This window comes from Betta splendens, chromosome 3 (genome assembly GCF_900634795.4).
Source record: "Betta splendens chromosome 3, fBetSpl5.4, whole genome shotgun sequence".
Classification (NCBI taxonomy): domain Eukaryota; kingdom Metazoa; phylum Chordata; class Actinopteri; order Anabantiformes; family Osphronemidae; genus Betta; species Betta splendens.
The window spans coordinates 4,147,322-4,173,371 of record NC_040883.2 but is presented as its reverse complement, the minus strand read 5'-3'; the positions used below and the strand labels follow the sequence as shown (position 1 = coordinate 4,173,371).

The 26,050-nt window shown below is 44.9% G+C and overlaps 3 protein-coding genes across 7 annotated transcripts in view; 1 reads left to right on the top strand and 2 right to left on the bottom strand.

Moving 5' to 3' along the window:
• hcn4 (hyperpolarization activated cyclic nucleotide-gated potassium channel 4) overlaps window positions 1-905 on the bottom strand; it is a 43,835-nt gene extending 42,930 nt beyond the window's left edge. The window contains exon 1 of one of the 2 annotated variants that reach the window (XM_029145502.3): window positions 778-905. The gene's annotated coding sequence lies outside the window, so the exon portion shown is untranslated. The remainder of the gene's footprint in view (window positions 1-777) is intronic. The other variant, XM_029145504.3, reaches the window with a different exon arrangement.
• rec114 (REC114 meiotic recombination protein) lies at window positions 576-6,633 on the top strand. 3 transcript variants are annotated; one of them, XM_029145509.3, is made up of 6 exons: window positions 578-873; window positions 2,123-2,212; window positions 4,256-4,339; window positions 4,628-4,780; window positions 5,666-5,731; window positions 5,861-6,633. In XM_029145509.3, exons 1-6 carry the CDS (start codon window positions 790-792, stop codon window positions 6,020-6,022), a joined length of 639 nt encoding a protein of 212 aa, XP_029001342.1. In that variant the 5' UTR covers window positions 578-789; the 3' UTR covers window positions 6,023-6,633. The 3 variants fall into 3 exon arrangements, with proteins under 3 accessions (XP_055363230.1, XP_029001342.1, XP_029001341.1); XM_029145508.2 differs by having other exon boundaries at window positions 583-873; window positions 4,628-4,801; XM_055507255.1 differs by lacking the exon at window positions 4,628-4,780 and having other exon boundaries at window positions 576-873.
• Window positions 6,242-25,885, bottom strand: nptnb (neuroplastin b). 2 transcript variants are annotated; one of them, XM_029145505.3, is made up of 9 exons: window positions 25,329-25,885; window positions 18,727-19,074; window positions 15,175-15,349; window positions 13,858-13,952; window positions 11,186-11,319; window positions 10,769-11,042; window positions 7,643-7,664; window positions 7,461-7,534; window positions 6,242-7,385 (listed from the first exon to the last, which is right to left on the bottom strand). In XM_029145505.3, exons 1-8 carry the CDS (start codon window positions 25,402-25,404, stop codon window positions 7,474-7,476), a joined length of 1,185 nt encoding a protein of 394 aa, XP_029001338.1. In that variant the 5' UTR covers window positions 25,405-25,885; the 3' UTR covers window positions 6,242-7,385; window positions 7,461-7,473. The 2 variants fall into 2 exon arrangements, with proteins under 2 accessions (XP_029001338.1, XP_029001340.1); XM_029145507.3 differs by lacking the exon at window positions 18,727-19,074 and having other exon boundaries at window positions 25,329-25,882.
• Between the last annotated feature and the right edge of the window lie 165 nt (window positions 25,886-26,050).

The window sequence follows — 26,050 nt, the reverse complement described above, 5'->3', positions numbered from 1 at the left end:
GAGCAGCTAAAACCTTACTGAGTCTGACTAAGAAATAACATTGTCTTGTCAAGTGCATTGACTTGCTGCAGGTTTAGTCTAGTATAAAAATAGAAAAGTATTGACAATTACCAGATGAGAGAATAAAGAGACTAATGTAACTATGTATTTTAAAATAATAACACATTTTGTTTATGTTATGTGATATTGGCAGAAATAATGCCTTGTATAATACTATGTTATCATTACTGCTCTGCTAATTAGTCAAATTTAACTGGGTCAAAGTGTCAAAGTTGAAGCAGGGAGTGATGTCAGACATGGTGTTTGATTCATATTTTATGCTAATCAAATGGCCACTGTGTGTTAATTAAACGATAAATTAAATAATTCACTTTCTATTTCAGAACAAGGTACAATCATGACAGATTACCTTTTCTCTTAAAAGACATAAAAAGCATGTGTGGTCACAGGCTCCTTTCAGACCTTTTATTTCAGCTAAAGGCTGAAGTGCCATTGTAAACACACGTCTATGAACTATTATTTATTTTTAACAACTTCAATTAAAAAAAAACTCAGAGTTTATAACCTTGTATACTTTCAGTGTACAGTAATTGGCTGCAGATTTGCACTAAGCAGGTCTGGATTCCCAGTCCTCATAATGTGGCCAGTATATGCACATGACTCATCTGTCCAATATCAAGCTAGTCTCGCTAACTAATGCTAACACAGTTACTGAAACAGTAAGTTGGGAACTCACACGTTGTTTGCTACGAATGTAAACGCGTAAGAAGACGTTACCTGCTTGTGGAAATGGCCACCGTTCCGCTGTGGAGCTTAAAGCGCTACGGGCGCTTGGTCCAAGGCCCCAAGAAGAAGGCGAGACAGCGCTGGAAGGTAATGCACCTCTGTTAGCTTAATATTTAGACATTATGCTAGCTAGCTAATGACCTCTCCTGCGTAAAGCTAACGTTACTGTTAGCTTAATATTTAGACATTATGCTAGCTAGCTGCTAACGTTACTATTAGCTTAATATTTAGACATTATGCTAGCTAGCTAATGACCTCTCCTGCGTAAAGCTACTGTAACGTTACTGTTAGCTTAATATGTTACACAGGCGGATAGCCGTCTTTTCCCTGCAAGTAATTAGACAAACGGACCCAGAGGACGTTGTTTTTTAATATTAAAAACTCACTCTATACAACTTCAAAAGGAATTTACTTGGACCTACTCTGCTGCTACTGCAGCTAAAACACCTGCACCACTGCTGCCTTTCCTGGAACCAGAGGCCCTTCATCAAACAGTTGACAGACAGATGTTCTATAAATATTCTGATTGCTCCTCTGTACTACATTTGAAAGTGACATCAACTCATGGCATAGTCCAAAACTAGGAAATGTTTATTATAAAACAAATATGTCTTTATTATATAATAAGACTGCAAACTGAAGACCTAAATTCTCATTTAGCTCGAGGAAGAGTGAGTGAACCTGATGGTACAGTAGCTGGTTCATTGTGACATGCAGCATTAAGTGCATGAAGCTTTCATTTGGGAATTTGTAAAATATGCATTTAGAGTTGTTTCCAGGATTCATGTCGACTGATAAGACTTTGGTTGAAAGCTTCAATGAGACCGTTCATCTGGGATTCCCAGTCCTGTTTTGCATTCTGCACGGCAGTCGATAAGGAAACCAAATATTCGCATACACTTTAAGATACAAAAATAGAAATTTGAAATCTAAAAAATAAATAAAAGTATGAATGAAACAAATAAATAAATTAAAAACAAAATTAAATATAAACATTTATAACAGTAATTGACAAGTAAACATTTTACCAATTTACTGTGTGAAAGTGAGTCACATGGACACAGAATATGAGGCATGAGCTGGGAAGATGAGGTTCAGGTTCGCTGTAACAAATTCAGGAAGTGTAACTTTAAGGCTTGCTGCTTTGTCTTTCAAATTCGTACTTCAGTCTCTAGATGGCAAAGTGGAGCTATACAGAGCAGCAGGATTAATGTGTCAGGGCTCTGTGAAATTTACTTACATTATACAGTACACAAAGCAAAGCAGGCTGGAATTGAAAAGCACTTGTTGAAACTGAATTTGAATGAGTTAACAATTATTCTCTTCTCTTCTGTAGATATTTGACAGAAAGGGCAATAAACCTGAAATTGTCCTCACAATTGTGGAATCAGGACATTTGCTTGTACTGCAGGGAGAGGACAGCTTGGTAAGAAAATTGCTTTTGTTTTGTTTTTTAGCTTTTCCTGCTTTTTAGCAAATGCATTGAATCGTTATTTATTAATGTATGACAAAGGAACAAAATGCATTTATATGTATAGACAGTATACACCTCTGATACAATACTGTATGTTGCAGGAAACATTAGTAATTTGTCTACAAATTAAAATATGCAACGTTAGTGGTGCAAAATAGGAGACAGGCCTATTGAAATGATGACAAAAAGATAGCATGCTTTGATATAGACTTGCATGGATAATTACAATTTATCAGGTTAAATTTTGTTGTAACAGTACCGCGGGGTATGTAATATTTTTTGAGCACTCAGACTTCCAGCTCACAAGACCTTGACATTTCCACTCCAGACTGTGGCTGGTGTCAGTGCATGAAATATTGCACTGCAATGTACTGAATATATGTTATTAGTCATGCTTGCCCAAAACTGGCATTTCTGATATTACTGCTCTGCCACTCTCAGCACACACATCCTGTGTGAACCCCTGCAAAAGAAGGCTAGTGGAATGACAAGGCTAAATCCAACAAAGTTTTTCCTGTACACTAAAGACATTTGGTTGCATATGCATTGAATTTTTACTTTATGCGGTTTAAACTTTAGTACATTGAACAACACAGAAGATGATACACCTGATACAAACATAATCGTAATGTTTTGCTGAAAAGCCTGACATTTCTGGTCTGAACTGATGGGACTTCACTGTCTGGCCAAATGTCGCTCCACGTTTGGGGTACAGGCTCAAACAACTGGGCTCACGAAAAAGTTCTATATCCCTTCAGACTTGGTTGCCTGTCGTACAGACAACAGAACTGTGAGGGACTACTCAGTGTCTCCTTAATGAAGCTCTGGCAGGAGACACGGCTATCTTTCTGCGCCAGGGTGCCGAGCCAGACAGATATTCAGGTCAGACTGCAAAGAGCTTTTACTGAAGATGATAGACTGGTCTATTATAGATTTTTGCAGTGAATGCCGAGGAAGTTTCACTACTGAAAGCTGAGGACTATAGGCTACACGATAAGGTCTGAAGGAAACTTTTAAATGGGTCTTTTACCACAGCTGAAATTTGCAGTTTTACTGAGAATCATGTCACTGAGTACCTTTATTAGTCTCCTTTAAAATATTGAAAAATGGCTGGGATAACCAGCCCACGACATACTGCAAGAATGGAATGGAACACCTCTGTTGCCGACAACCCTTCCTCACTGGGTGGTTATTCATGGTGGTTGCAATCAGTGATTTCTGAATGTAAACGCCACCACTCACAATGTTTTTTTTCTTCAGATATTTCTTCTTTCTCTCATGAGAACAGATGGTCACCTAAATACTTAATTACCCCTTAGCTTTATTACAACCTCAAATATTATATTAACGCATCTTTAACTATTACAGTATATATCACAGAAAATAAAGTTATTCAGAAAAACTCCTAACTCGTTTGAATGCTATACTGACTTTTATTTAACAACTTTAATTCAAATTCTCAGCTAGAATCTTTGCAGTCGGTTGAGAGATCCTTGACTAAGATTGGTGTGCTCTCACCTAGAGCTACAGTATCAGTTTAAAAATATGCATTATTAACACTAAATGTGGGATGAGGGTGCTACATGACTGTAGATCGTCTACCACCTGGTGCCCATGAAAACCTTCCAAATATCCAACAGCGTTTAGGTCAAAACATTTATACTTTTGCAACGGACATTTTACAAAATAGTCTGAACACAAGATTAGGCTGTTGCTTTGTCCATCTGTTTGTTTGATTCCACGTGTGATAAGCTTATCATAAGCCTCAATGCTGGGGCTCAGACGTTGCTGAGTAAATAGAGACCCCTGGAGGAACTTTAGGGAACTGTTTTCTTCTGGTGGCAAAAACTAAATTCCTTTTAATCTGGTTTTGCAGAAAATTAGAAAATCAGTCTGAATTTGTTCAACATGTATCTGATCAGATAGTCTAGCTTTTAGACAGACAGGCCTATTGTCCTTGTTGTCAAATTCATTCATCCCCTCATCTGTTTGCAGGATACAGTTTCTTTGGTTTGTGGATCAGATTCGTTCCATGTCCACCAAGAATCAGATGGCCTGTTTTTTCGTCTGAACGTGCAGGTGAGTCATGAGATGTGGTTTGCAGTTAAATTTACTGAACCCATAAGACCTTCACGGTGACACCGGTGTCCCAAAATATAACTCATTTGTTCAGACATGTGTTGCACAAGGTTCATCTCTGCCAAATTTTTCCTGTAAGTAAAAATGGGTCTGAGCTCTTATGCGTGTGCCATTTTTCATCATATAGAGATCCTCATTTTTAAAAGTAGCATACTGTAGAAGCTGATTTAATTAGACTGACAGAAATAGGATGAATGAAAAAAAAGACCAAAATCTGGATTTCTGCAGGGAGAGAGTCGCATGATGAGGATGCAGTTTGATGGAAGTAACAAAGCAGAGGCTATAAAGGAGTGTTCAAGGGCTGTTGAAAAACTGAAGGAGTACGTGTCTGTCACCAGTCAAGATGACGCTCCAACATCCTCTAATCAGCCCCCCACAGAGGTCTCTGCACCAGTGATACAGGTTGACAACTGTTCTTTAAAAATGTTCTATACTGCAACTGACACAGGTGAAATCCTTGTACATTTACAATATACCGTTAAAAAAACACAAAATACAGCATACCTGTGTCATGTGTTGTTCATTTACAAGGAGAATGTGGTTGAAAGAGAAATAGAGATCTCAGCTGATCTCATATTTTCTTTTCCAAGTGTATTATAATCATTGGTTATATTAATAGCTTTTCATCTTAATCAACAGTAATGCTTTGGCCAGGTACATTAATAGTCACCACATTACCCTCACTAGATGGTGCTATTTACAATAGTGTGTAATTGAATAGGATTATTCACTGATCATGTGTTTTACTGTAAGATAGCGCCATTATGAAATGTGACAGGATTAAAATATAAATAAAGACAAAATAATATGATGATCACAATAATAAAATCATTCCAAAGGGGAGATTAAACTAGTTACTATAGCTTTTCTAAGCCAAAGCTGAAAACCACGACACCAAAAAAGAAATATACTATGGAAGCATTTGTCATACTGAAGTTTGTTGGTGTCACATCAATAACCATCATCATAGTGTTTTAGTTTGAAAACAATCAGCATCTGCTGTAATTAGGAGGAAACTGTGCTACAAACAAACTCCAAGCTTCTCTGGGCTTAAGACCATTAATGAAGCAGTGACAGGAATGGACGTGGTCGCGGGGCTGTTTTTGACCTTTTGCGATCACGCACAGTTCACACTGTAGATGAAAGGGCTTTAAGGCATGGAAGCCCTTCAATTAAGTAGTGGCGCCATTGATTGGCCTCTTAAAACCGTGGTGGCATGTTGTGTTTGTCAAATATTGTCTTCCTTTGCTCTCGCAACCATTCCAGGGAAAGTCTGTGGAAAATGAGCACGAGGTTGCCCAAGGATCATCGTCGATGAAGGATCTTGCACAGGTATTGTGTCAGTCATGCGAACGTTGTGAAATTGTTAACCTTCAATTACGGTAAATTACGCTCCCTTTCAGACGCTATAAAGAAAGCCAACTGCATTTACTGATTTTGATTTTACTCACCCTTCCACAGCATTACTTGGGGGAGACTATGACTCTGCCTCAAGTGTATCGCCACTGTTCCTTTGAGTCATGTGACTTGGAACCCTTCCTCCGTGTTTGTCTGCTGGATTCCAGTTTTCATGCGTTCGTCGAGAAGGTGGAGGGGGAGCTAAGGAAGCTGCTTCAAGAGTGAAAAATCCTAACAACCGCTGAAGGCAGAAAGGTCAAGTCGGTGTAATGTTTTCTTCTCATACAGTTTGTGTAGGCAGTGCCTGGTGGAGGAGCATTGTTTTGCTGTTTTGCTGCCCGTGTTTAAAATGTTGTTGTTCTGCATGGCCTGAAGACGAACGCTGCTATGAATGGTTCTGAATTAAAATGGCAAGAGGAAGAATGTACCAAAAAAAAATCTGCATAATTTTTGAAACTTTTTATTCAGAAAAAAAATATTGGTCTCACTCATATGTTTGATCGTGGCTATGTACTCTGGTCCCTCTCTGCCCCCCTTAATGCAGGTCCATTTCCACTGCAACACACATGGATACATTGTATTGAAAGAGGAGTCATGCAGCTACAGCAGTGAATGTTGCTATGCCAGCTTCCAAGTGATCCCACAATATTAAAGCTTCACTGAGTAAAACAAACTGCCCTCCATATATCTATTTAAGAATACATATTGCATAGGATTATAGCCATGCTATACAGTTAAGAGAGAAAAATAAAAATCAATTAATCTGGGAAATATAAAAAAAAATATTTTTACAGATTTCCTAGAATTTGAACACTCATACTTCAACATATACAAGACATCTATGTTACTCTGCAAAGAAAATAAAAATAATACATACATTATCATTTTATCATGTAGATAGTTAAATACACAGTAGTCATTTTCTGTAATCACTCTCAATTCAAATAAATACTGCAAATGAAGCCCTTGCTTCACAATAAAAGTTCTCTTAAAAGTGGACTTCTCACATAATCAAACATAGATAAATGACCATGATATGCTGTACAAATCTTCAAGAATAAAACTATGTGTGTGTGTGTGTGTGTGTGTGTGTGTGTGTGTGTGTGTGTGTGTGTGTGTGTGTGTGTGTGTGAGAGAGAGAGAGAGAGAGAGAAAGGATGACTCCATAGGAAACCATAGCTCGTTTTGGAAGCAAAAAAAAAAAGAGCCCCACACGGGGTTAAAACGGAAAATGTCTATTCTGAGTATCCTATTGCGTCATTATCTGCATGCATCGTACATGATATGTAATGCAAAAAGGATCACCTCGTTTGAGGACATGATAAAATGAACAAAGGAGACATCAACAGCACATTAAAAATGTGTACACCTTTGTGGTGGTTTTCGTCATTAGTCGTCATCCTGAAAGCTCCGTGTCAGACTGAATAAGGCATGCTTAAGACAGCCGTTATGTTCTGTTTGTTGCCAGTGTTACGCTGATATTGTTTCTCATAAAATGAGACAAGATATGCTTTGTTCAAAACTGCCCAGAGCTCTGTCCACCTCTGATACCTTCATGTAGTCAAAAAATGCAGTTTAGCCATCTCATCTGTGGAGAGAGAATCAAGAGGAGGCATGACTATGGATGCTCACACCGACCCCCAGCCCCCACCCCGCGTCCTACCTGAGCCAATCGCTTATTTCGTGTTCCTCTGGCGGATGTTTTTGTCCTTGTGGTTGTTTGTTGAATTTGTTTTCCTGCAGAAGAAGCGGTTGTGATTTAGTTTCCTAAAGGTGAGAGCCCTTCAAATGACTGTGGCCAGTGGTTCTGTGTGAATTACGTGCAGCGGGACGAGTTCGACTTACATTGGTCCCACTGGTTCATCGTCTGTGCGGCGAGAAGAGGACAAAACAGAGCAAAAGAGAGCACAGCAGTCAAATATGGGATAAAGAAAATATAAAACACCTCTGTTGCATGTTGATTATCATTGTTTATTAGAATTTTACTGTTGTTTGAAAGGCTTTAGAGATATAAGGCCAGAATGCTTCAAGCACTGATAAGTAGTGAAATATTAAGCAGGCAGATGTTATTGTGGTGCCACTGTTGTATTTGAATACTTAGCAGACCTGTTGATAGGCAAATGTTCAGAAGCGAAATGTTTGTAGGGACTGAGATGTGAAAAGAATCTGTCATGGTGTCTTAAGCAAACACAGCTTCATCGCCAAGTGTTGCAAAGTTAACCTCGCATGCCATCTGAGTCTCGTGGGGTTCCTGCTCGTTGCAGACTGAGCATATGTGTGGGAGGGTTACAGATGGCTCACTTAAAGCCATCTTTTAATTACACTAAGCTATTTCATAGTGATTTTTAATAGGCCCTGGTACAAGGGTGTGATGTTATAAATGACTTGGCAGAAAAACACAGATCTCCGAAAACGCATGCAGTGCACAGTAATCAATATCTCCCCCTTTAATTATATTTATATAATTACAATCCAATGCAGAGGACGGACACAGGGTTATTGAAAGCTTCCACTTTGAGCGTTATTTTACAAGGGAACAAACATATACAATTGTTGCTTGCTCTTATACGATACGAACGGCGTGGCTCTGAGTAACAGGTTAGTTAGAAAACATTGACAGGGTGATCGGTGTGTGGCAGACAGATGAAAATGTGTCAGGAGGTAAGTAACCAGTCACAGTGAGATATTCTCCATGCAGTTATAAGTCAGAGTTAAGCAGCATTAGCAGCATTCCATGGCATTAATATGGAGCAGATTATGACAGTTATAGTGTTAGAAAAAAAACCTGGCTCTGTCATGGTTTGAAGAGGAAACAGCTGTCAGCGCATCGCACCATATTCACGCCTCATACAGTATGCACACGCCACAGGAGCTATGTTTACTAGAATAGGCTTCCAGTGACATCATCACGATTGAATATTCATAGAAGTCACTGCGACATTCGTTTTGATTTGCGTAGGCTATAGTTTGGTTTTTATGTAACTTCACAAACAGTACTGTATGTGGGCGTTTTACTCCAGTGTTGCCTCGTTGCATGAAGCGGGCAGCCGTCGAGCGAATCAGCTACAGTTTTAGCATCTGGATTTGAAACACATGATAGAAATGTCAGCCTCTGCCTCAAAGCCCTTCGCTGTGGAGCGTAAACACTGCTAAGCCAACACGAGACCAAAATTCACAGCGCGCACGCAGACAGAGGCCAAAACCTCCGAGAATAAGGGAAGCTAAAAGGAGATTTTAGAGGGGTTGTGCATCATGAGCAGGGAGTCCTCTTCCCCCATTTCAATGGCATCAACATGGCAAATATAATCCACCTTAATCGCTTCATTTTTCTGGTAGATGAAACCAAACTAGAGGCCAAGAACAAGAACACGCTCACATGAGCCGTGTGCTTTGTGCACGTGCCCAAGTGCATGTACCTGTGTTTTAAGCAAGTGCTGCAGTAAAGAGATGTTGTTTATTCTAATGAGGAATTACGTTATATCACTAATGCTATTTGAATAAAAATATTTCATGTATACGTCTGCAAGTGGATGTGAAGTGTTAAAGGTCATTCTTTATGTAAAGGACAGCTTCAGGTTTCGTAAATCTTAATTTGCTTGGACTGAGTAAAGGGAATCGGGCTGTGCCCTGAGGCGTTACGTGTTTAGTCTGTTTTACAACTGTTGCCCACTTGGAGTGATTCATATCAACAGACAACTGCTGTGTGTATTTTGCTTGTGTTCATGTTTTTTTCCAAAATGAAAAGAAGACAAATCCACAGTAGAGGCCAGAGCCAACCTTTGGTGACTGCCTTTGGGCTTTCAAGACATTTTCATCTTGTCACATTCTTATCATGTGATTATTTCTGCCTCCCAGAGCTTTTATTTTTAATCTTTTTTAGGGAATACCACATATTCAACAGATGCCAAACTATTAATAGGTGATAAATGCAAACAAACCTCACTTACGTTTGAGCCCTTTAAGCTTTCTCAGAACTGTAAAAGTCAAGTAGCCTTGTGGTGCTAATACTGTTCACTGTTCATTGAAAATGTGGGTCATTGTGTCTGGAATAATTACTGTATTTTTAACAGTCGATTTCCTTTCTGAAGAGGGCAAGTAGCAGGTTGAGATGGTAAAACCTATGGGCGGTTTAGTTTAGTAGGGCAGTAGTGGCCTTTAATCGACAATGTTTCTTATATTGTATAGTGTTTGTTCCATCACCACTAATAATTTAGCTGAGATTTTAATGTTTATTCTTTTGATTTTGAATGAGGAACATTTCATTTAATATGTGGGAACGTTCATCTATCATGCAGCATATTTGGCAAAAGAAAATAGTCTCTAAAACCATGCAGGATTTCTCACTTACCACCCATTTAGATTATGTTGCCATTTGGAAAGAAAGGGGGGAGGGGGAAAAGAATAGTAACCAAATACGTTATAATTTGGGACTAATATGTGTTACAGGCTGATAACCCCACATGTTTAAACACATTGTTCTGCTATCAACATAAAAAAAGAATCTATTTATATGTTATAATACAGAACGTCAGAACAACTGATACAGCCAGAGCTCAGAAAGGTCAGCTGTGGACCCCCTGCTGTTGACCTAAGGCGCATCTATAAAGGTCAGGTTTGCATTGGTCTAATATGCGGTGGAGAAGCAGGACGCACGTCTTTGATCGTCACTCGGCTGCCGCAGATCTTCTCTGAGAGCTGATGCAACTAGTAGACATGTCTGTACGTAAGGATCTGCTCCAGTACACTGTAGATAAGAAGCGTTATCTCTGGACTAGAAGTCATTTCGTACTGATCTGCACACTTACCTCACTACTTCCTAAACATCCTCCTAGTGCATTTACGTGTAAGGAATTTATTTTGGAACATCAAACACCTAAAGCTACAAAAATGTGTTGTTTTTAATTTACGCACTAATACCTGAACATGTTCGCATTGACTGGTTCATAGCAAATAGAAAAAGCGTTTACTTACCATCAATAATGTCGTCCGGCCTCTTGCGCTTCTCGTACACAACGATGATGACGACCAGGATGATGATTTCTGCAAGCACGCCCAGGAAAGGCCAGAGCGGCGCCAGGTGACTGCGCACCCGCAGGATGGTGGTTTCAGCCGTGTTTCCAATCACGTTGGTGGCGTTGCACTCGTACACTCCAGGATCCGTGTTTATGTCCAGGTTTATTATACTGAGCTCTGTGAAGTTGTCTCTGTTAGCGATGAAGAAGCGTCCGGTGGAGTTGTCGATGTCCTGGAACACATTGATTAGTTAATTTGAATTAATTATTTCTATGGATATATTAAGGTCGTATGTCTATATGCCTTAGCGTACATCAGTGTGTCTCTCAGGTTTCAGATAAAATGTATGTGAGGTATTTGTGTGTGTACATCTACCGTGTAGGAGGTTCCGTCCACCTTACGCCAGGTCCACGTGGGATGTGGGTATCCAACGGACCTGCAGTACATCGTTGCATTTTCCCCCTCGTTTTTATTTTCACTTCGTTTGTGGCCGGTAATATCAGGTTTTGCTGCAGAATAAAAGCAAATATGTGGGTTATTTTAATTAAAGTGTAGCTGGGTTGTACAAGCTCTTCCTGTATCTGAATGGATGGATAGACAGGATGATTCACTGAAGAAATTCAGTTTCCTAACGACTACTCAAATTGGAAAATATTGGTTTCTGTCCAATTGTTTTGTAAAATCAGATATTTTGTTAAATCATTTTCCCCTGCAGAAATATTTTGCACTGTTTTCTGTTTGAGTGCATTACATCCTTATTAGGGTTTTGGCTTTGACGCCGATAGCTGAAAGAAACCCAATAACCCAAAGTGCTTTGTGCAACAGAGTCTAGTTTAGCCAGACAGGACCAGGGTTGGACTAGGGGTTTCAATAAACCCCCCCCCCCCCCCCCACACACACACACACCCACACACCCACCCCCACCCACCCAACCCTGCAACGGGGAATATTACTCTGGAACAGATAAAGTGCTTCAATACAATTCATAATGAGGTCATGGAAGAGGGGGATCAGCAGGATATGAGAGCCTCCAGATGTTCCCATTCAAAAGAATTCCACAGTGAATTCCACACGGGAGCGTTTGAGCCAAAGGAAAAATGGTGTACGTAAATGGGCTCTGATTAATGAAAAAAGCTGATAACAATGCAGCAAAGAAAGGCTGTGAATCCAAGAATTTCAGGCATGTTTCAGAAAGCGCTGCAAAATAATGCCAGGAAATAAAGAGATGAATCCACCCATCAGGAAGCAGTGTTCGCTAAAGGTGATGCAGACTCTGGGTTTAACTCTGCACAGCATCAGGAGCAGGAGCAGTTTCTGCGTCTCCGCTAATCCTCAGCGTTACAATAATTCCTTCCATGCAATTAAGCGGGATGAGAGCGAGGCCTGGAGTGAGCATTTTTCAGCTGCGCATGGATAATACAGAAGGAGGGGTCTGAGCGCTTTGATGACATCAGCCCACTCTAATTATGGTGCACACGTGCTGCCTGAGCAGGGGAGTGGCCAAGCTCATTTGCGCCTTATCCTAACTGTATTATGTCAGTGAGCGACGGCCCTCGGAGTGGCGCTAAAATGGGCGGAACCCTCCATTTCACACGTCGCGCGAGCGCGAGATGCTGGTGAAGCGGCGTGTGAGCGCGAGGGGCGGCGTATGTGTGAGCAAGGTCACAGCCGTCAGAAAGGCCAGACGGAAGCAGAGTGAGATGACATAAGATGTCCGAGAGCCGCTGAGTCAAATCCCTCATTAGACGCCTTCCACAGTTTGCGTTCAAGTAGCTGCACGTTGGAAAGTCAGATTGGTTCCTCCAGGGTACGCTGACATCATTAGCGTGCACGATTAAACATCCCCATACAGAAATGTGCTTAACATCTACCAAAATTTGAGGAAACCAAATATGTATCTGCAGCGAGCTCAGTATCACAGACAATAAACTCGGCTCCTGCCACAGAGATTGCTGGGACTGGATTCAGAGCCTTAATCCTACAACATCACAGAGCCCTCCATCTGTTGCCTCTGAGCTGAGTCCTGCAAGGATGAGTGTGCCAAGGACACCGTAGGCGAGGGATCTCAGTGAACCGCTGCCAGGAGCGCAGCGCCGAGCTGGCTGGAATAACAGTGGGCCTGCTACCTGGGTCGCAGGAGACCTCCAGCACCTCCAGAAAATCACAGGAGCATTTAAGACCTGAAGAAAGGCTTTTGTTCGGGTCCAGCAAATGGCGCCTACTCCTGCTGTCGAGTCGCTTCCGTACGGCAACACGTGGACCGTAGACCTGTTTAACAGGTGTAAATCATGCACAGGCGCTTTGGCCGAAAGACAAACGCTTCCTCCGGAGGACGGAGAGCGAGCCTCGACGGCCAGGACGCTTCAGCTCCGATCGCGACGAGCCTCGTCATCTCGCAATCCAGTGGAAGCAGAGCACGCACGCACACGCACACGCACACACACGCACACGCGCGGCCATAACCCATGTTATGCAATCAGGCAGAGCTTTAAGACAGCGGCGGAATAGGAGGCAGGGCATGTTCAGTATGCGCCACAGCCATGCCACAGCAAATTGGCTTAAGCACTGCGCGCAGGCAAGCTTCTCTTCAACAGGGTTTCACTTGCCCTTTATCAGAGAAGATCCCTTATTCAAGTTGAAGGCTTCGCTGTCAGCTTGAATGAAACCAACACAGCAGTTAGCTTTTCCAACGGTTTCACCAACTGCAATTAACCTTCTCTGCTTTAACTAGCATTTGTTCTGAGAGAAGGACACAACACAATAACCAACCGGCGTTCAGTCGGAGTGCGACTGATTGTGTGGATGCCTCTTAGTTGTTTTTGGTGAGCTTCTGCAGTGTCTTTCATTTTGTTAGACTGTTGGAGTGACAACAGCCTGAGGACGGCTTCCTGTCATCGCTGGATGAATTCAGATATCTTTGTCAACAAGGCCGTTCCTCACACAGCTATAGGTGGCTGGAGACGCTCATGTAATACTAGGGCCAGGGCTGTCGCATCATTTAAATAAGGAAGGAATGCATTTTGAACATTGTCTCACAGGGATCTTACCTTTTACTTCAATGGTAGCGTTAGCATTTGGTGCCATGTCGAACGTGTAAACGCACATATACTCCCCAGAATCATCTGCACGCGGCTTATTTATTCTGAAATAGAGCACAACATTCATTTCATGAGTTCAATTCACACGTCAAACTTAACGCTGTAGGTGTTCGAAACTATGCAGCTCACTAATTTTAGTGCTAGTAATTAGTATGGACTTCAGCAGTGAAGGCTGGAGGGGCCTGCGTGGCCATGGGAGACAAAATGTTGGCATTACGCTGTTATATTACGGAACAACAGTTTTGCATTCTGCAGGGGAGGACACCACAGGCATATTAGCTGTAATCTGCAAAGTATCACTGATGTAATGTGACAAGGAAGTGACCAATTGGTCTTATCTCGTGGCTAGGAAGAGTCTGTGCTATGTCTACGGGGGTGACAGTAGCTTCGTGCTCCAGTGGTTACACTGTGTGACAGCAGCATCCAGCGACTAGCTGCTACTTTAGGCCGCGCCACGCGGTTTCCCTGCACAGATCTAAAAGGTATGCTTCATATTTAGTTAGGAGCAGTGGCACAATTCCTCCTTTCTGAATAGGAAAAGCCTGAGTATTAATGTCAGTCAGTGACAGCCGTAGATACCGTTCTGTTCGGAACAAGCTCTGGGTCACTGATAACCGTCTCACTGCACAGAACATGAAGCAGAAATGCTGTAAACCAAACGCCAGTCTTCCTAATTACAATAAACTCAACTTATGCCAACATAGAAGTATAATGTAATAAATCTGTCAGATGAAACCTAAATGTGCCTAATTCTGTATAATATAATACAGTGTAACCGCTGCTAATTAAGCCGCCGGCAGAGCATTTCAAATCAAGGCTTAGGAACAATGAGTGACTGTATCAGTAACAGCTTGAAGCTGACACATGCTGTACAGTCGGGCTTATTGATTTTTGGTTTCTCCCATTTTATGGAAATTGTCCACATTGCACTTGCTGACTACTTATTAGACAACTGTGGTCTGACCCATTTACTGAGAGTACTGACAATTAATTAAGCAGGAAAACCAACCGCGTTGTTCATCCAGGATTAATCACAACACAAAATCACGACGACGCCAGTTATTCCACTGTTTTCATCACTGCAGCGTTTTTACCTGTTTATCCACACTTAATGTTTGAGAGAGCGCTGTTTTTTGCTACACGACCGTTTCCATTTCACATGAAAGCAAACCAATCCTCGTGCCCCTCCTTTCGCTGGGAGCGTTTAATTGTCCCTCTCTCTAACTACTGCGCCGTGTCCTACTTGCTACAGACAAAGCGTGTCACCTGTGTGCTGTGTTCCTCAGCTCTGTCCGTGTGTTTGGGATCTCCTGTCCATTCTTCATCCAGTAACTTTCTTTATGCGGCGTGTGGGCAGTTGTTAGATTACACTGCAGGATAACTGGTTTGCTAGAGGTGTCCACCGACACGGTGGTCTGGTCAGAGGCATTGATCTTTGGTTCTGGAAGACAGAGAGAGTCAAACCTTATCACAGAACCGGGCTTGAATGCTGTAGTACAGTAGCTGTAGCCTGCATTTATACCATCTGTGTAGGAGGATGTCTATGAGGTGAAGACAAAGGCACGCACACACACACACACACACACACACACACACACACACACACACACACACACACACACACACACACACACACACACACACACACACACACACACACACACACACACACACACACACACACACAGAAGTAGCATTATATGAAACGGTGCCTTGTTTTAACCTGCGACCCTTAACGTGTCTACAATAAGTAATTGGCTGTTTGGTTGAAGCGGAGAATGTAAACACTTATTTTAGGTTTGAGTTGTAAATTGGGGGATAAAAACAACAACAAATAATCATTTATTATAATTAAGGTGATGTCAAGGGAAACTGAACGAGCTTCTAAATCTACATCGTCCTAATCACGCAGTCTGCAGTCGATTGTACTGTGGAGGTAGAAAAGTGCTTGGAGGTATTAGATAAAACCATCCTGAGGCTTCTGCTGAATGACTTGCTGAATAACTCCACTCGCTCTAAATAGCCGAGCTCGTTGGTTACTACACAGTATCAGGGTCTGTTTCTCAAGGACATTCAGGGCAGCAGGATGTGTCATCTGAGAGCGAGGCATCCTTTGCTCTGGCTTGAGTAATACGCAGGAAACCTCCTCTGCCCTTCCTCCTCCTCCTCCTCCACCTCCGGGGTGGGCCAGCCATGGCAACGGCGGAGCCCCCGGGGGGGATGAGGAGCGTCACGATCGTACTACAGGCCACTGCAACAGCTACCAGCAGGGCAACAAGGAGGCGAGGACAGAGAAGGCCTGCAAAGACCGGCAGGTGACGTTTTTAATGCGTGGCACCTGCTTCCTGTAGCTGAGCTCTGCCCCCCCCACCCCACCACCACCACCACCATCACCACCACCACCAAGCTGAACCACATGTACTATTAATAGTACCTTCAAGACATGCGTACACACACAGCACAAGGTACATAAATTAACATTTAGGAAACACAGCACAGCGGTCCACAGGCAATTTACCCAGAAGGTTGTTTGTAGGACAGACACGCTGTCACCACCTAAATGTGCTACCTGCTGGATAATGAATAACCAAATCAGGACCCATTCAAATATAAAAGCATCTAAATTAGTGAAGGTGTAGTTAAACGGGATTCTCTCTGTCCTGTGGCTCATATAATGATAATTATTGCGTTATCAATACAAGTATAGCTTGTTCTTCATCTAGTAGTTTAAGATACCAGTTTGAAATCAAGTAAGTTGACGGCTAGCGCTTTTTTTGAGAGGTGCATCCCCACATAAAGGTGGCAGCTGTTGGGATAATGAGTTCAGCTGATCTGAGTATGAAGTACAGTACTTAGCCTCTGCAGGTAGAGAGACGCTGCCGAAGGAAAGGCATTGTTTACTTTGTCACGGGAATCAGTTCAGCTTCATTTCCTGTGAGTCTCAATGAATTTCTAATGGGAAACATTTTTCACACTGGAATAAAAGTAGCAAAACACTCACAGACACTTCTCACAGCACTCCGTCTTTAAAAGCTGTGGCTGAGCTGCATTTCAAACTGCTATCTCACCAAATACAGATACATTGGTTTCAGAAGCAGCACGTTATCCGCATTTTGGTGTAAAACCAAACATGACAAGGGCTATAAATTGTTACTTATTGTCACTATTAGAATAAACAGGATTAATTAAAACCACAGCTGCTTTCTTAAGGCAACAATGTGACAATTTGGGAAATACTAATGCTTATTTCCTTTTATTTCCTTCCTTTCCTTCGTTTTCCTACGAGGGAATCAACAAGTCTGGTTTAGTGAGTTTTAGACTGATTTCATGTGCATGCAACAAACCCAGTGGGGCAGGTTTGTTACTAAGCTAAGCAGGGTTTTAGGCTACAAGTGAAGCTTGTGGTGAACTTGTGACAGTGCAATCAGTGCGTTTCAACTGGACAGAAAAGAAAATATGCTTATTTCCCAAAGTGTCTTACTGTTCCTTAAAAGAGGAAGCTGCATGTTCTGGAGGGTTATACAGACTGAATATGGAACAAATGTATCATTACAATTGCATCAACTTGATAACTGAAATAATTTTAAGGCTTCATATTGGAAATAAAGTGTTCCATGTATTTGTATATAACGATTTAAGCCCAAAATAAGACACTTTCTTTGGCCACAAACATTAAAATAAATAAGCTATGATACATAGCCTGCAGTATACATGTAATTGCTTGAATTTTACATGTATATGAAAATAACATTCACTAATCAGTAATGACAGAATATTTGCATTGCTATTTTGATGAATAGCAGGAAAACCGCTGATGTTGTTTTTTTCAAACTCACACCTGGTCGAATAGCGACAGTACGTGAATTCAAATGTACCAGTCCAATCAGAGGAGGCGGCACTAACGGGACTCCTCCAAGCTTCTCCGAGAGCGTCACTGTGACTAACAACATTCCACATCTCCCTGTGCTCCAGTGGGCACAGCGCTGAAGCATGCACACATGAGAGGGGCCCGGCTGGAAACGCGGTTTGAGTGGCTGGTAAAGGATATAATGTCATTACTGATTCACACTTAATGGCCGAGAAGGCACAAGGTTACACACTGCACAGGCAGGTCCACAGACACAGGGACACGGGTCTCACCCGGGGCTCTTTTGTGTGTTTGATTACAGCACACTAATGTAAATGTGGAAATAGTTGACAGCAGGAATTGCTTTTTTATCTTTAACAAATCCCTCCTTGTGTCTTCTTGTTCCATTTAGGCAGTGCCCAGAGTGAGGAAGCCAAATCACAGCATCATTACTTCAAAGCACAACTGGGTTTTCCACCGCATTCACTAGGAAGGGCTTTGAAGTAAATAAAAGGCTCCACGCAACGCAAACTAATACAGCATAATGTTAACGGGACAGATATCATAAAGAAATCCAGACACGGAAATTAGGGGACAGATAAAAAGATAATGATCGGAATATTGTAAAAGGACACATGAAACAGTCAGAACAAAGTTTGGTGTGGGAGGAAAGAGGGAAATGTAGATAGAGACTGGGTTTGTGGTCATGTACAAGATGTTCAAGGGAAGCTGGGAGAGACTCTGTTAAAGCTGACAGATAGGAAATGATATATAACTATACAACTGGCATCAGGATTCTGCACAATCAGTAGTTATTTTCTATTTATACTATTTAACAAACCTTGGACATGAACATGAGTTATTAATGTGACTGTTGCTTTCGATTTGCTGCTTCTGACTGCGTTGTGCACCGAGGTGAGGGTTCTTTGGGACAGGGGAGCTCTACGTTCTACACCACACAGACCACTCACTCTGTAGCACCGAGATGGTGGCCTGGGCTCGGATCCAGGTGATGGCGGGGTTTTGTCGGAGGTCATTGCGCCTGGGGTCGTTGCTGGCCCTGCATTCATACGTCCCAGAGTCCTCCAGCGTGAGGCGCGTGATGCCCAGCACGCTGACCCCATTGGCGCCGTAGGCCGTGTTGATGGACACCCGCCGCTTGCGGGCGCCGTCCCACAGCTGCTTGAAGGACTCGGCCCGGTTGATCTCGGCGTACCACCACTGGATCTCCGGGGTGGGGTTGCCGACCACGTCGCAGTACAGCTCAAAGGCGTCGCCCGTGAGCTTAGTCTCAGACATTGGCGACTTCACAAACCCAGCTGGAGAGGAAAAGTGTACCGGGATGGCAGGGAAGGAAGAGGCAGAAGAGGCAGTAAAAAGGTGTGGAAAGGCCAAAGGATGGAGAAAGGAATTAAATAGAATCAGAGTACATACAACGAAAGAGTGAATGTTTAACGGCAAATGAAAAAGAAGCGAGCCCATCATTGATACGAAGTCCACTCAAACCTATTAGACCTGTCAGACAAAGTCCTGGTCAGCCAGTCCCACGTCTGACCAGCAAGTCAGTCCGTCATTTCATTATCTTATAGCGACCAGTCCAGCACGTGAGCAGCTGTGCATCCTGTCAGTACGTCCGGCGCTAACTATATCCTGGAGTCCATCGCTGACAAATGAGGGGACTGTCCGATCGGCCTCGCACTGTTTAATTAGCCTCAGGCGCCTCCTTGAAAGCCTCTAAGAGCCTTGTCAAGTAGATGAACAATCAGCCGACCCTCTTCCACACTTACGGTAATGTGGTGCAACAATCAGCGGCGAGGCTCCCACTCGAGCCTCACGGACCCCGGAGCACCCGCCGGTTACAAGTGCGCCGCAGATTTGCCGGTGATGAAGAAGTGCTACGCAGGAAATCATTTATCAAAATGCCTGAGCTCCTGTGCAAATATCCTCCATCTCACGGACGCCGCTCTCAGAGGCCGCGCTCGCTAAGACGCACTCAGCCTGGCATGATTCAGTGAGCGCTCCTCATTACACGTGTTTATTTATGGCGCAATTATTCTTTAAGAATCGCGCGGAGGTTCTGTTTCATCGTTTCTGCAAACGAGGCGCGATGGACGACGCGGGTGCCGCCCCACGGACGCGGCGCAGCACGTTCACGCGGACACACGCCTTCACACTCACAACCTGCAGGTCGGCGGACGGAGGGGGAGACGAGGCAGAAAGACGGCTGTTACAGGCAGTTAATACAACATGGACGTGTTTGCGTTGACCTGCGTATTACTGGAGTCACACATGGACGTGGACATGTGCCACGCGTATGTTCGGCGCTAATCTCTCTCCATTTATTTGGTCTCCAGCCCACGGCATCGGAAAGTAGGTCAACCAGCTTTTATTTTGACTAATCTGGACACTTAGGTTTTAAAAAGCGCATATGTCCGTGGCAGTTCACCGCGCCCGCCCTTAAAGGGTTAACGGCCACGTGTTTCCACATCAGCAGCCGGCGCGACGACACGCAGCCGACCCCGATGAAAGCGCTGTGACGGCGGGTCACCCGGGCCGCAGACGCCGTCCTGCACCGCCTCTGCAGCCGTCAGCTGCGACCCGCTGCCCAGACACGGCCCAAAAACAGCACCGCGGCCGCGACTCTGCCCGGGCCCGTGAGCGTGTTCCACCGCGTGTAGTGTCTAAATACAACAGCTTACGGGGCCTCCCAGATCTGTGTGCCCCGCTCAAAGTAATGCATTATAAAGCACATGAACTGATAAGCCGGCGGAAGCCCGAGGGGCGACTCTGATCCACGCCGCCTTTTATTTACATCGGCCCCTTTTTCATTCTGCTCGCTGTGATCGCCGCCCTTTCTGCAGCACGCTGTCGAGCCGCATCCTAAATATCTCACACACACACCTCACCCCACCGCATGGATCTTAACTTAGCGCCATGGTAACAAGTCTGTTGCCAAACACCAGTTTGTGACTCACAGCCCCATCTAAGCAAATTAGCTGATAGGGAGGAGACGCCGCCACCGAGAGAACGCGGTGAAACGCGCAGTCGTCCTGCTGGGAGACGTGTCGGAGGATATTAGGTGCTTACTACTTCTATGTGCAGCGCCTAGAGATATGCAGAGTAATTAGTATTTCTTCTTTCTTTTCTCTGAAAACATCTGGGCCCATCGAGCTGACCACATAATGCCGCAGGGTGAATCCAAGCCTATCCGCCCACACTTCTAAAGCAATTTTTCAATTTGACAGGACATCTATTGTGGTATTCTTCCCTGTGAATATGAGTGTGAGTCAATTGGCTTGACATGTGGCATAGATAACCATTATCAGCAATGCATAACGGCTCATGCTAACAATATAGTATCTGCTTAAAAAGCGATGAATGGCCTCCGTGGGAATGGAAATTAAATCAGACGAAGGGAAGGATGACTTCATTTAAATGCAGGCTCGGGGAGCTTCAGTGGAGGAATGTATGCAGAGAAAACAGCACAGACTGGGGCAATGAGCGGAGCAGTTTTTGTGCTGTTTAAACAGGGAGTTTACACTAGCAGCGAAGAACAACACACAGGAGCAGCCAGACGCTCCTCGCTTCAAAGACGAGGAGGACGCCGTGGTGGACGGAGCCACAGCCGGCTGATCCGGAGGAGGAGGATGGGCTGAGTCACCTTTACGCAACTGAAGGGCACGTGTGGGTCTTCAGCCAAGCAAAGCTCACACTACAATACGATCAGCAGCACTGTTACTGGACACGGATGGGTCTTATTCTTCCATTAGTTGACTAAAATACTCGTCAAGGTAACATTGCAGGGATGTTTTCTTGCTGGCTGTGTTTTAAGCGTACTAGAGAAGACCTACGCTCCGTTGTGTCCCTGAACGCAGCATGAACACAGAGACCGGTCTCTGCTGACGCTGATGCTGACATGATTGTAAACAGAATTTGTTGGTGTGTTAATGATTTGCAGAAGATTTATTTCTCTGAGGTGCAGAGTTTAGTCTGTGTGCACATACACAGACGTGTAGAGTTTGGGATTGTACACGTATATAGTATGATAATATATACAGGCTGCTGTCAGTGAGGTAACATCACTCAAGGCTGATAAAAGATTAGCATTAGAATGAATCAAAACGCAAGACGGGACCCAGAGTAAATCTAACAGGTGTAAATTATAGAGCTCTTTTTACTTTAGGAGCCGATTGGTGAATGTACATTTTCTCTGCATTGCCTTGTTTGACGCCACACACCTGCGCACGTCCAACCTACTGCATGCACGACGCGTGGATCACGACAGACCGGGGGCCTTCGTGGGCCCGACCCGAGACCGCCTGACAGTCAGCCATCGCCCAGCGCCCGCGCTCCCCCGAGAACCGACCAGAGAGTGAGTCAGCTGCCTGCCTCCGACCCGGATCCCCGTCCAGTCCCACAGCGCGGGCAGAGGAAGCAGCAAGTAGGACCCCACCCCCACCCCCACCCCCACCCCCCGGGCCTGGACTGGTCATGTGTCTGCGCGTGTGTGTGTTTGCATGGTTACACAGATGCTGCTACTGGTGCAACGGGTCCTTATAAGTCAGTCGGGTTTTAGCTCCTCTCGCTCACTGCGAGGTGAGGTGTGATATATGTTGCACCATCGGCTGCGGTAAAATCCTGTGAAAACGTCCGCGTGTTAGCGTTCGCACTGCTACAGTAAAGCTGAATGTGAAGCCTCTCCAGCGTTTAAACTACAAATCACATGCGCTTCACGCTGCAACAAAGAATCTATTAGTTGAAGTGAACTGTTTTAACAGCTGCCATGACTTAATAAACACCCAGTGGTGACTCAACATGGAGGAGAGTCCTTCTTGCACCACAAAACAGCATTGGCTGAAACAACGATGCAACACTCCTCCAAGCGTCCCCTCACCTGGACACAACACGTCCAGCCAGGATCAAACTAGGGAACTTTAAGATGTGAATGAGAGCAGAATAAAGAAGCAGACTGCTGCTAAAAACACACAGGACAGATCTTTCCTGTGAAACTGAAGTCACATCTTACATTACAGCTGTTTGGGAGTTCACAGCAGGTTTCACATTGGACTAGAGAGACGAGGACTGGCTAGATTCACAAACGTACTCCATCAGCTGTGAGGGCGCACGTGCACGTGCACGGACACGGCTTCAGCGTCATGTCTTTACCAGATTCCACCAGTCAAAATGACAGCACAACAATAATAGGTAACAAGTGAAGCTTTTCACTCTGGAGCTCGTCTCGGTTTGATCTACACGTTTTGACTCACGCAGGCAGTAGTAACACAAGCCCAGCGCTGGCCTTATGTAAGGCACGGAGCCCGAGTCCGGGTCAGCACCAGCCACCTTCTTCCTTCAGCAGCCTTCACGCTCTGTGCACAGGGGTGGCGTCACCTCCCGGCTTAAACAGTTCGCAGCCACCTCGCGAGCTTCAGAGGCCTGAGCAGCTGTGCACAAGGAGGCCGTCCATTAAGAGTTAATGGATTCACTTTCACAAAAGGACCTTAAAGCCACAGTTCTCCAGCGCTGTGTCTCGGTGGTAAAAATAGAAACGAGTGCAGAATGGACGGATGCTATTTACAGCCCTCCAAATATCTGTCGCAGGAGCGGGCCGCCTATGGCAGCCCTACTTTCCCCTCCACGCGGGAAACAGCGGCGCCAACTCCCTCCGCTACGCCGATCCCGCGATTACATCTCGTGCACTTATAATTATTATTCTCCCCACGTCGCCCCCTGAACTCTGCGATATCGCCGAAAAATCTGGGATTGCATGAAAAGCCACGCACCGATTAATTAATCTGAACTGTGAGGAAGGAATGAAATGGCTTTTTGATGCACGTGTTGGCAGCACATTTCATCAGTGCATTACTCACGGTGCTCAGCGCCGGCCCGTGGGTCGGCACGGGTGAGGTCGGACCGGCAAAGAACGCTGCGCTCGCTGGAAATAAGGTGCGTTCGAGTGCTGGGGACAAGGCAGTGACTCGTGAAGTGGGCCGGCGGCACCGGCCCGCCTCACACTGACCCCTGGCTGTGGGGAACTGGGCCTCGCCGACGGGGGGACCACATGAGGCGCCTGGAACGCCTTCGCTCGCGCTCCATCAAACAATAGGCGGCTTATTGGGTATTTGATTTTCCAGATAGCGAGATCAGAGCGCGCGCGCGCACACTTCAAGCATCTCTGAGAAATTAACGCAGAACAAAGCGAAGCATTCCAGGGATATTATTTGGTTATGTAACCGCTGTGTGGTATTTGAGTTTATTTGCCTCCTCACAGGCTGCAGTCGTAGGTTGCCGCTGTGTTTTCGCTTTTGTCCGCCTGCTGCGCGTCACTCATCGTATTAGCGCAGAATAGCAGTGGTGAAATGTTGGCGCGAACACTTCATCTCACATGCGTGATGAATTGAGCCTTTACAGCGCCGGGAGACCTCCTGGCCCCGTCGTCAGCGCGCACGTCTTATTAAGTCTGCGGTCGTGGGCGGCTGATTATCACCCACAGAAAAGACGAGGTGGACGTTAGGCATTAAAGTGATGAGTGTGCAGACTAATTCCCTGCCGTATTTTTTACTTTGAACAGGGATTAGATGATGTGATTGACGCTGACATGTGGGTATTAATACATCTAGAAAAAGAGATAGTGATAATGATGCCAATGAAGATTTAAGCTCAGTGACTCCATAGTTTCACAACTTCTTTATAATCTTATCAATGTTGGGGTCATTTGAGGAATAACTCAGCTAATGCTCAGATATTGTAATTTTGTAGCTGGATGTAATGACTTCATAGAATCTGAAAGCAGGACACACTGTCTCAGTCTGACTGGAGCACCCAACAGCATGTTGCTGACATTTACTCCAGCTGAACTATGTCACTTTTATCACGATTCGTGTAGGAAATCCAAAGTTCGTGCCCAGCTCTGACTCTCTAACCGTCCAGGCTTTGACTCTGCTCGTTATGACGATTATAATGAGAAAACGGTCGGACAACGAGGACGTTGCAGGAGGCTGCTTTGGTTCGGGGCAATAAAGTGGTGCCCAGCGGGGAGTGGTTCCGTCAGTCGGGCAGATGCTCAGGCCCAGCACCTTCATTACAGCAGGGCCTGGTATTTACAGTATGTACAACAAGCACTAGGCGAGGCTCAGCGTGCAGGCTGGAGGCTGCCTCTCACTCTCTGCTATCGCCCCATTACTTCCATATACTAATAATGGTTCCCTGGACGTGGACGCCTCAGACTTATTCATAACTATGTAATTAAAAACAATGTTGATGCGAGTGGACCTAAAGGGGGTCGCTTTAACAGCGCGCTGCACTCAGTGCAGGCGGTAAATAACCTTGCAAAACGCGTCCCTGCACCGTCAGTTCGCCTCCTGTTCGCTCGGAGTTCGCCCGAGCGAAGTGTCCGAGCTGGCCTTGCTGGCGACACGCGTGGAACTACCGTGGGCTACAGTGGGGACTTGGCGTCAGTCGTGCTCCGAACCCCATTCGGAGAGAGAAACTGTGCTCACACAAGTCAAGTCACCGTGCCTCAAAGCGCCGCCCGCAGCGGCGGCGGCGGCGGCGGCCGCGTCCGCTTCCTTACCGTTCTGCGCGGAGACGAGAGGCAGCATCAAGTTCCCCAGGAGCAGCACCGCCAGCATCTCTGCGTTAGGATGCATCGTCGGGACACGACGGGAGGACCGGAGCGTCGGTCGGACGAATGTGGGAGGAGAGATCGTGTACTGATCACAAGACCTAGCGAGATCGACCCAGCATAGCACCGGGTCCTTTAAAAAATAGTCCGCCGAGAACGACTACAAACGGCGTATTGGCGTAAATGTGTCCCTCGGTTGAAGAGCGTTGCAGGAACGCGGAGTCCGGGACGAGGCCAGCGGCTCAGGGACGCCGATGAGCGGCCATAAGCGGTGAAGAAGCCTCGCAGGATTGCGGAGTAGAGGTCTCTGGATGTCAGGGAGATTGTCCACGGTGTAGTTGTGAAGATTCAAAGATGCGCAGAGCGATGCGCATTTGCGCGCTCGCGGTCACGGTTCGGTGATTAAAATGAAAGTAGCGCACACATTATTTCCGACGGGAAGTGATGTAGCCGCAACATAAGTCTGTTATCGGCGCCGGTCTATTTTTAATACCGGAGAGAGGAGCAGATGCTGGTAGGACACCGACGGCAGCGACGACGAACTGCGCGTGCCCGGAGCGCGCGTGACCGCGGATAGACACACACACACACACACGCACACTTACACAGTAATTAACGCCGTGTGTGTGAACTCGGGCGCTTCTGTTCACGTAGGTGTAACTTCTGTGTCA

Excerpts from the sequence above, each read along its gene's own strand:
- rec114 (XM_029145508.2), top strand. The coding sequence starts at position 790 with ATGGCCACCGTTCCGCTGTGGAGCTTAAAGCGCTACGGGCGCTTGGTC. Across the intron at positions 874-2,122 it reads AGGCGAGACAGCGCTGGAAG|ATATTTGACAGAAAGGGCAA; the intron begins GTAATGCACCTC and ends TCTCTTCTGTAG. Across the intron at positions 4,340-4,627 it reads TTTTTCGTCTGAACGTGCAG|GGAGAGAGTCGCATGATGAG; the intron begins GTGAGTCATGAG and ends GGATTTCTGCAG.
- nptnb (XM_029145505.3), bottom strand. The coding sequence starts at position 25,404 with ATGCATCCTAACGCAGAGATGCTGGCGGTGCTGCTCCTGGGGAACTTG. Across the intron at positions 11,320-13,857 it reads CGCTACCATTGAAGTAAAAG|CAAAACCTGATATTACCGGC; the intron begins GTAAGATCCCTG and ends TTTATTCTGCAG. Across the intron at positions 7,665-10,768 it reads GCCGGACGACATTATTGATG|ACGATGAACCAGTGGGACCA; the intron begins GTAAGTAAACGC and ends CTCGCCGCACAG.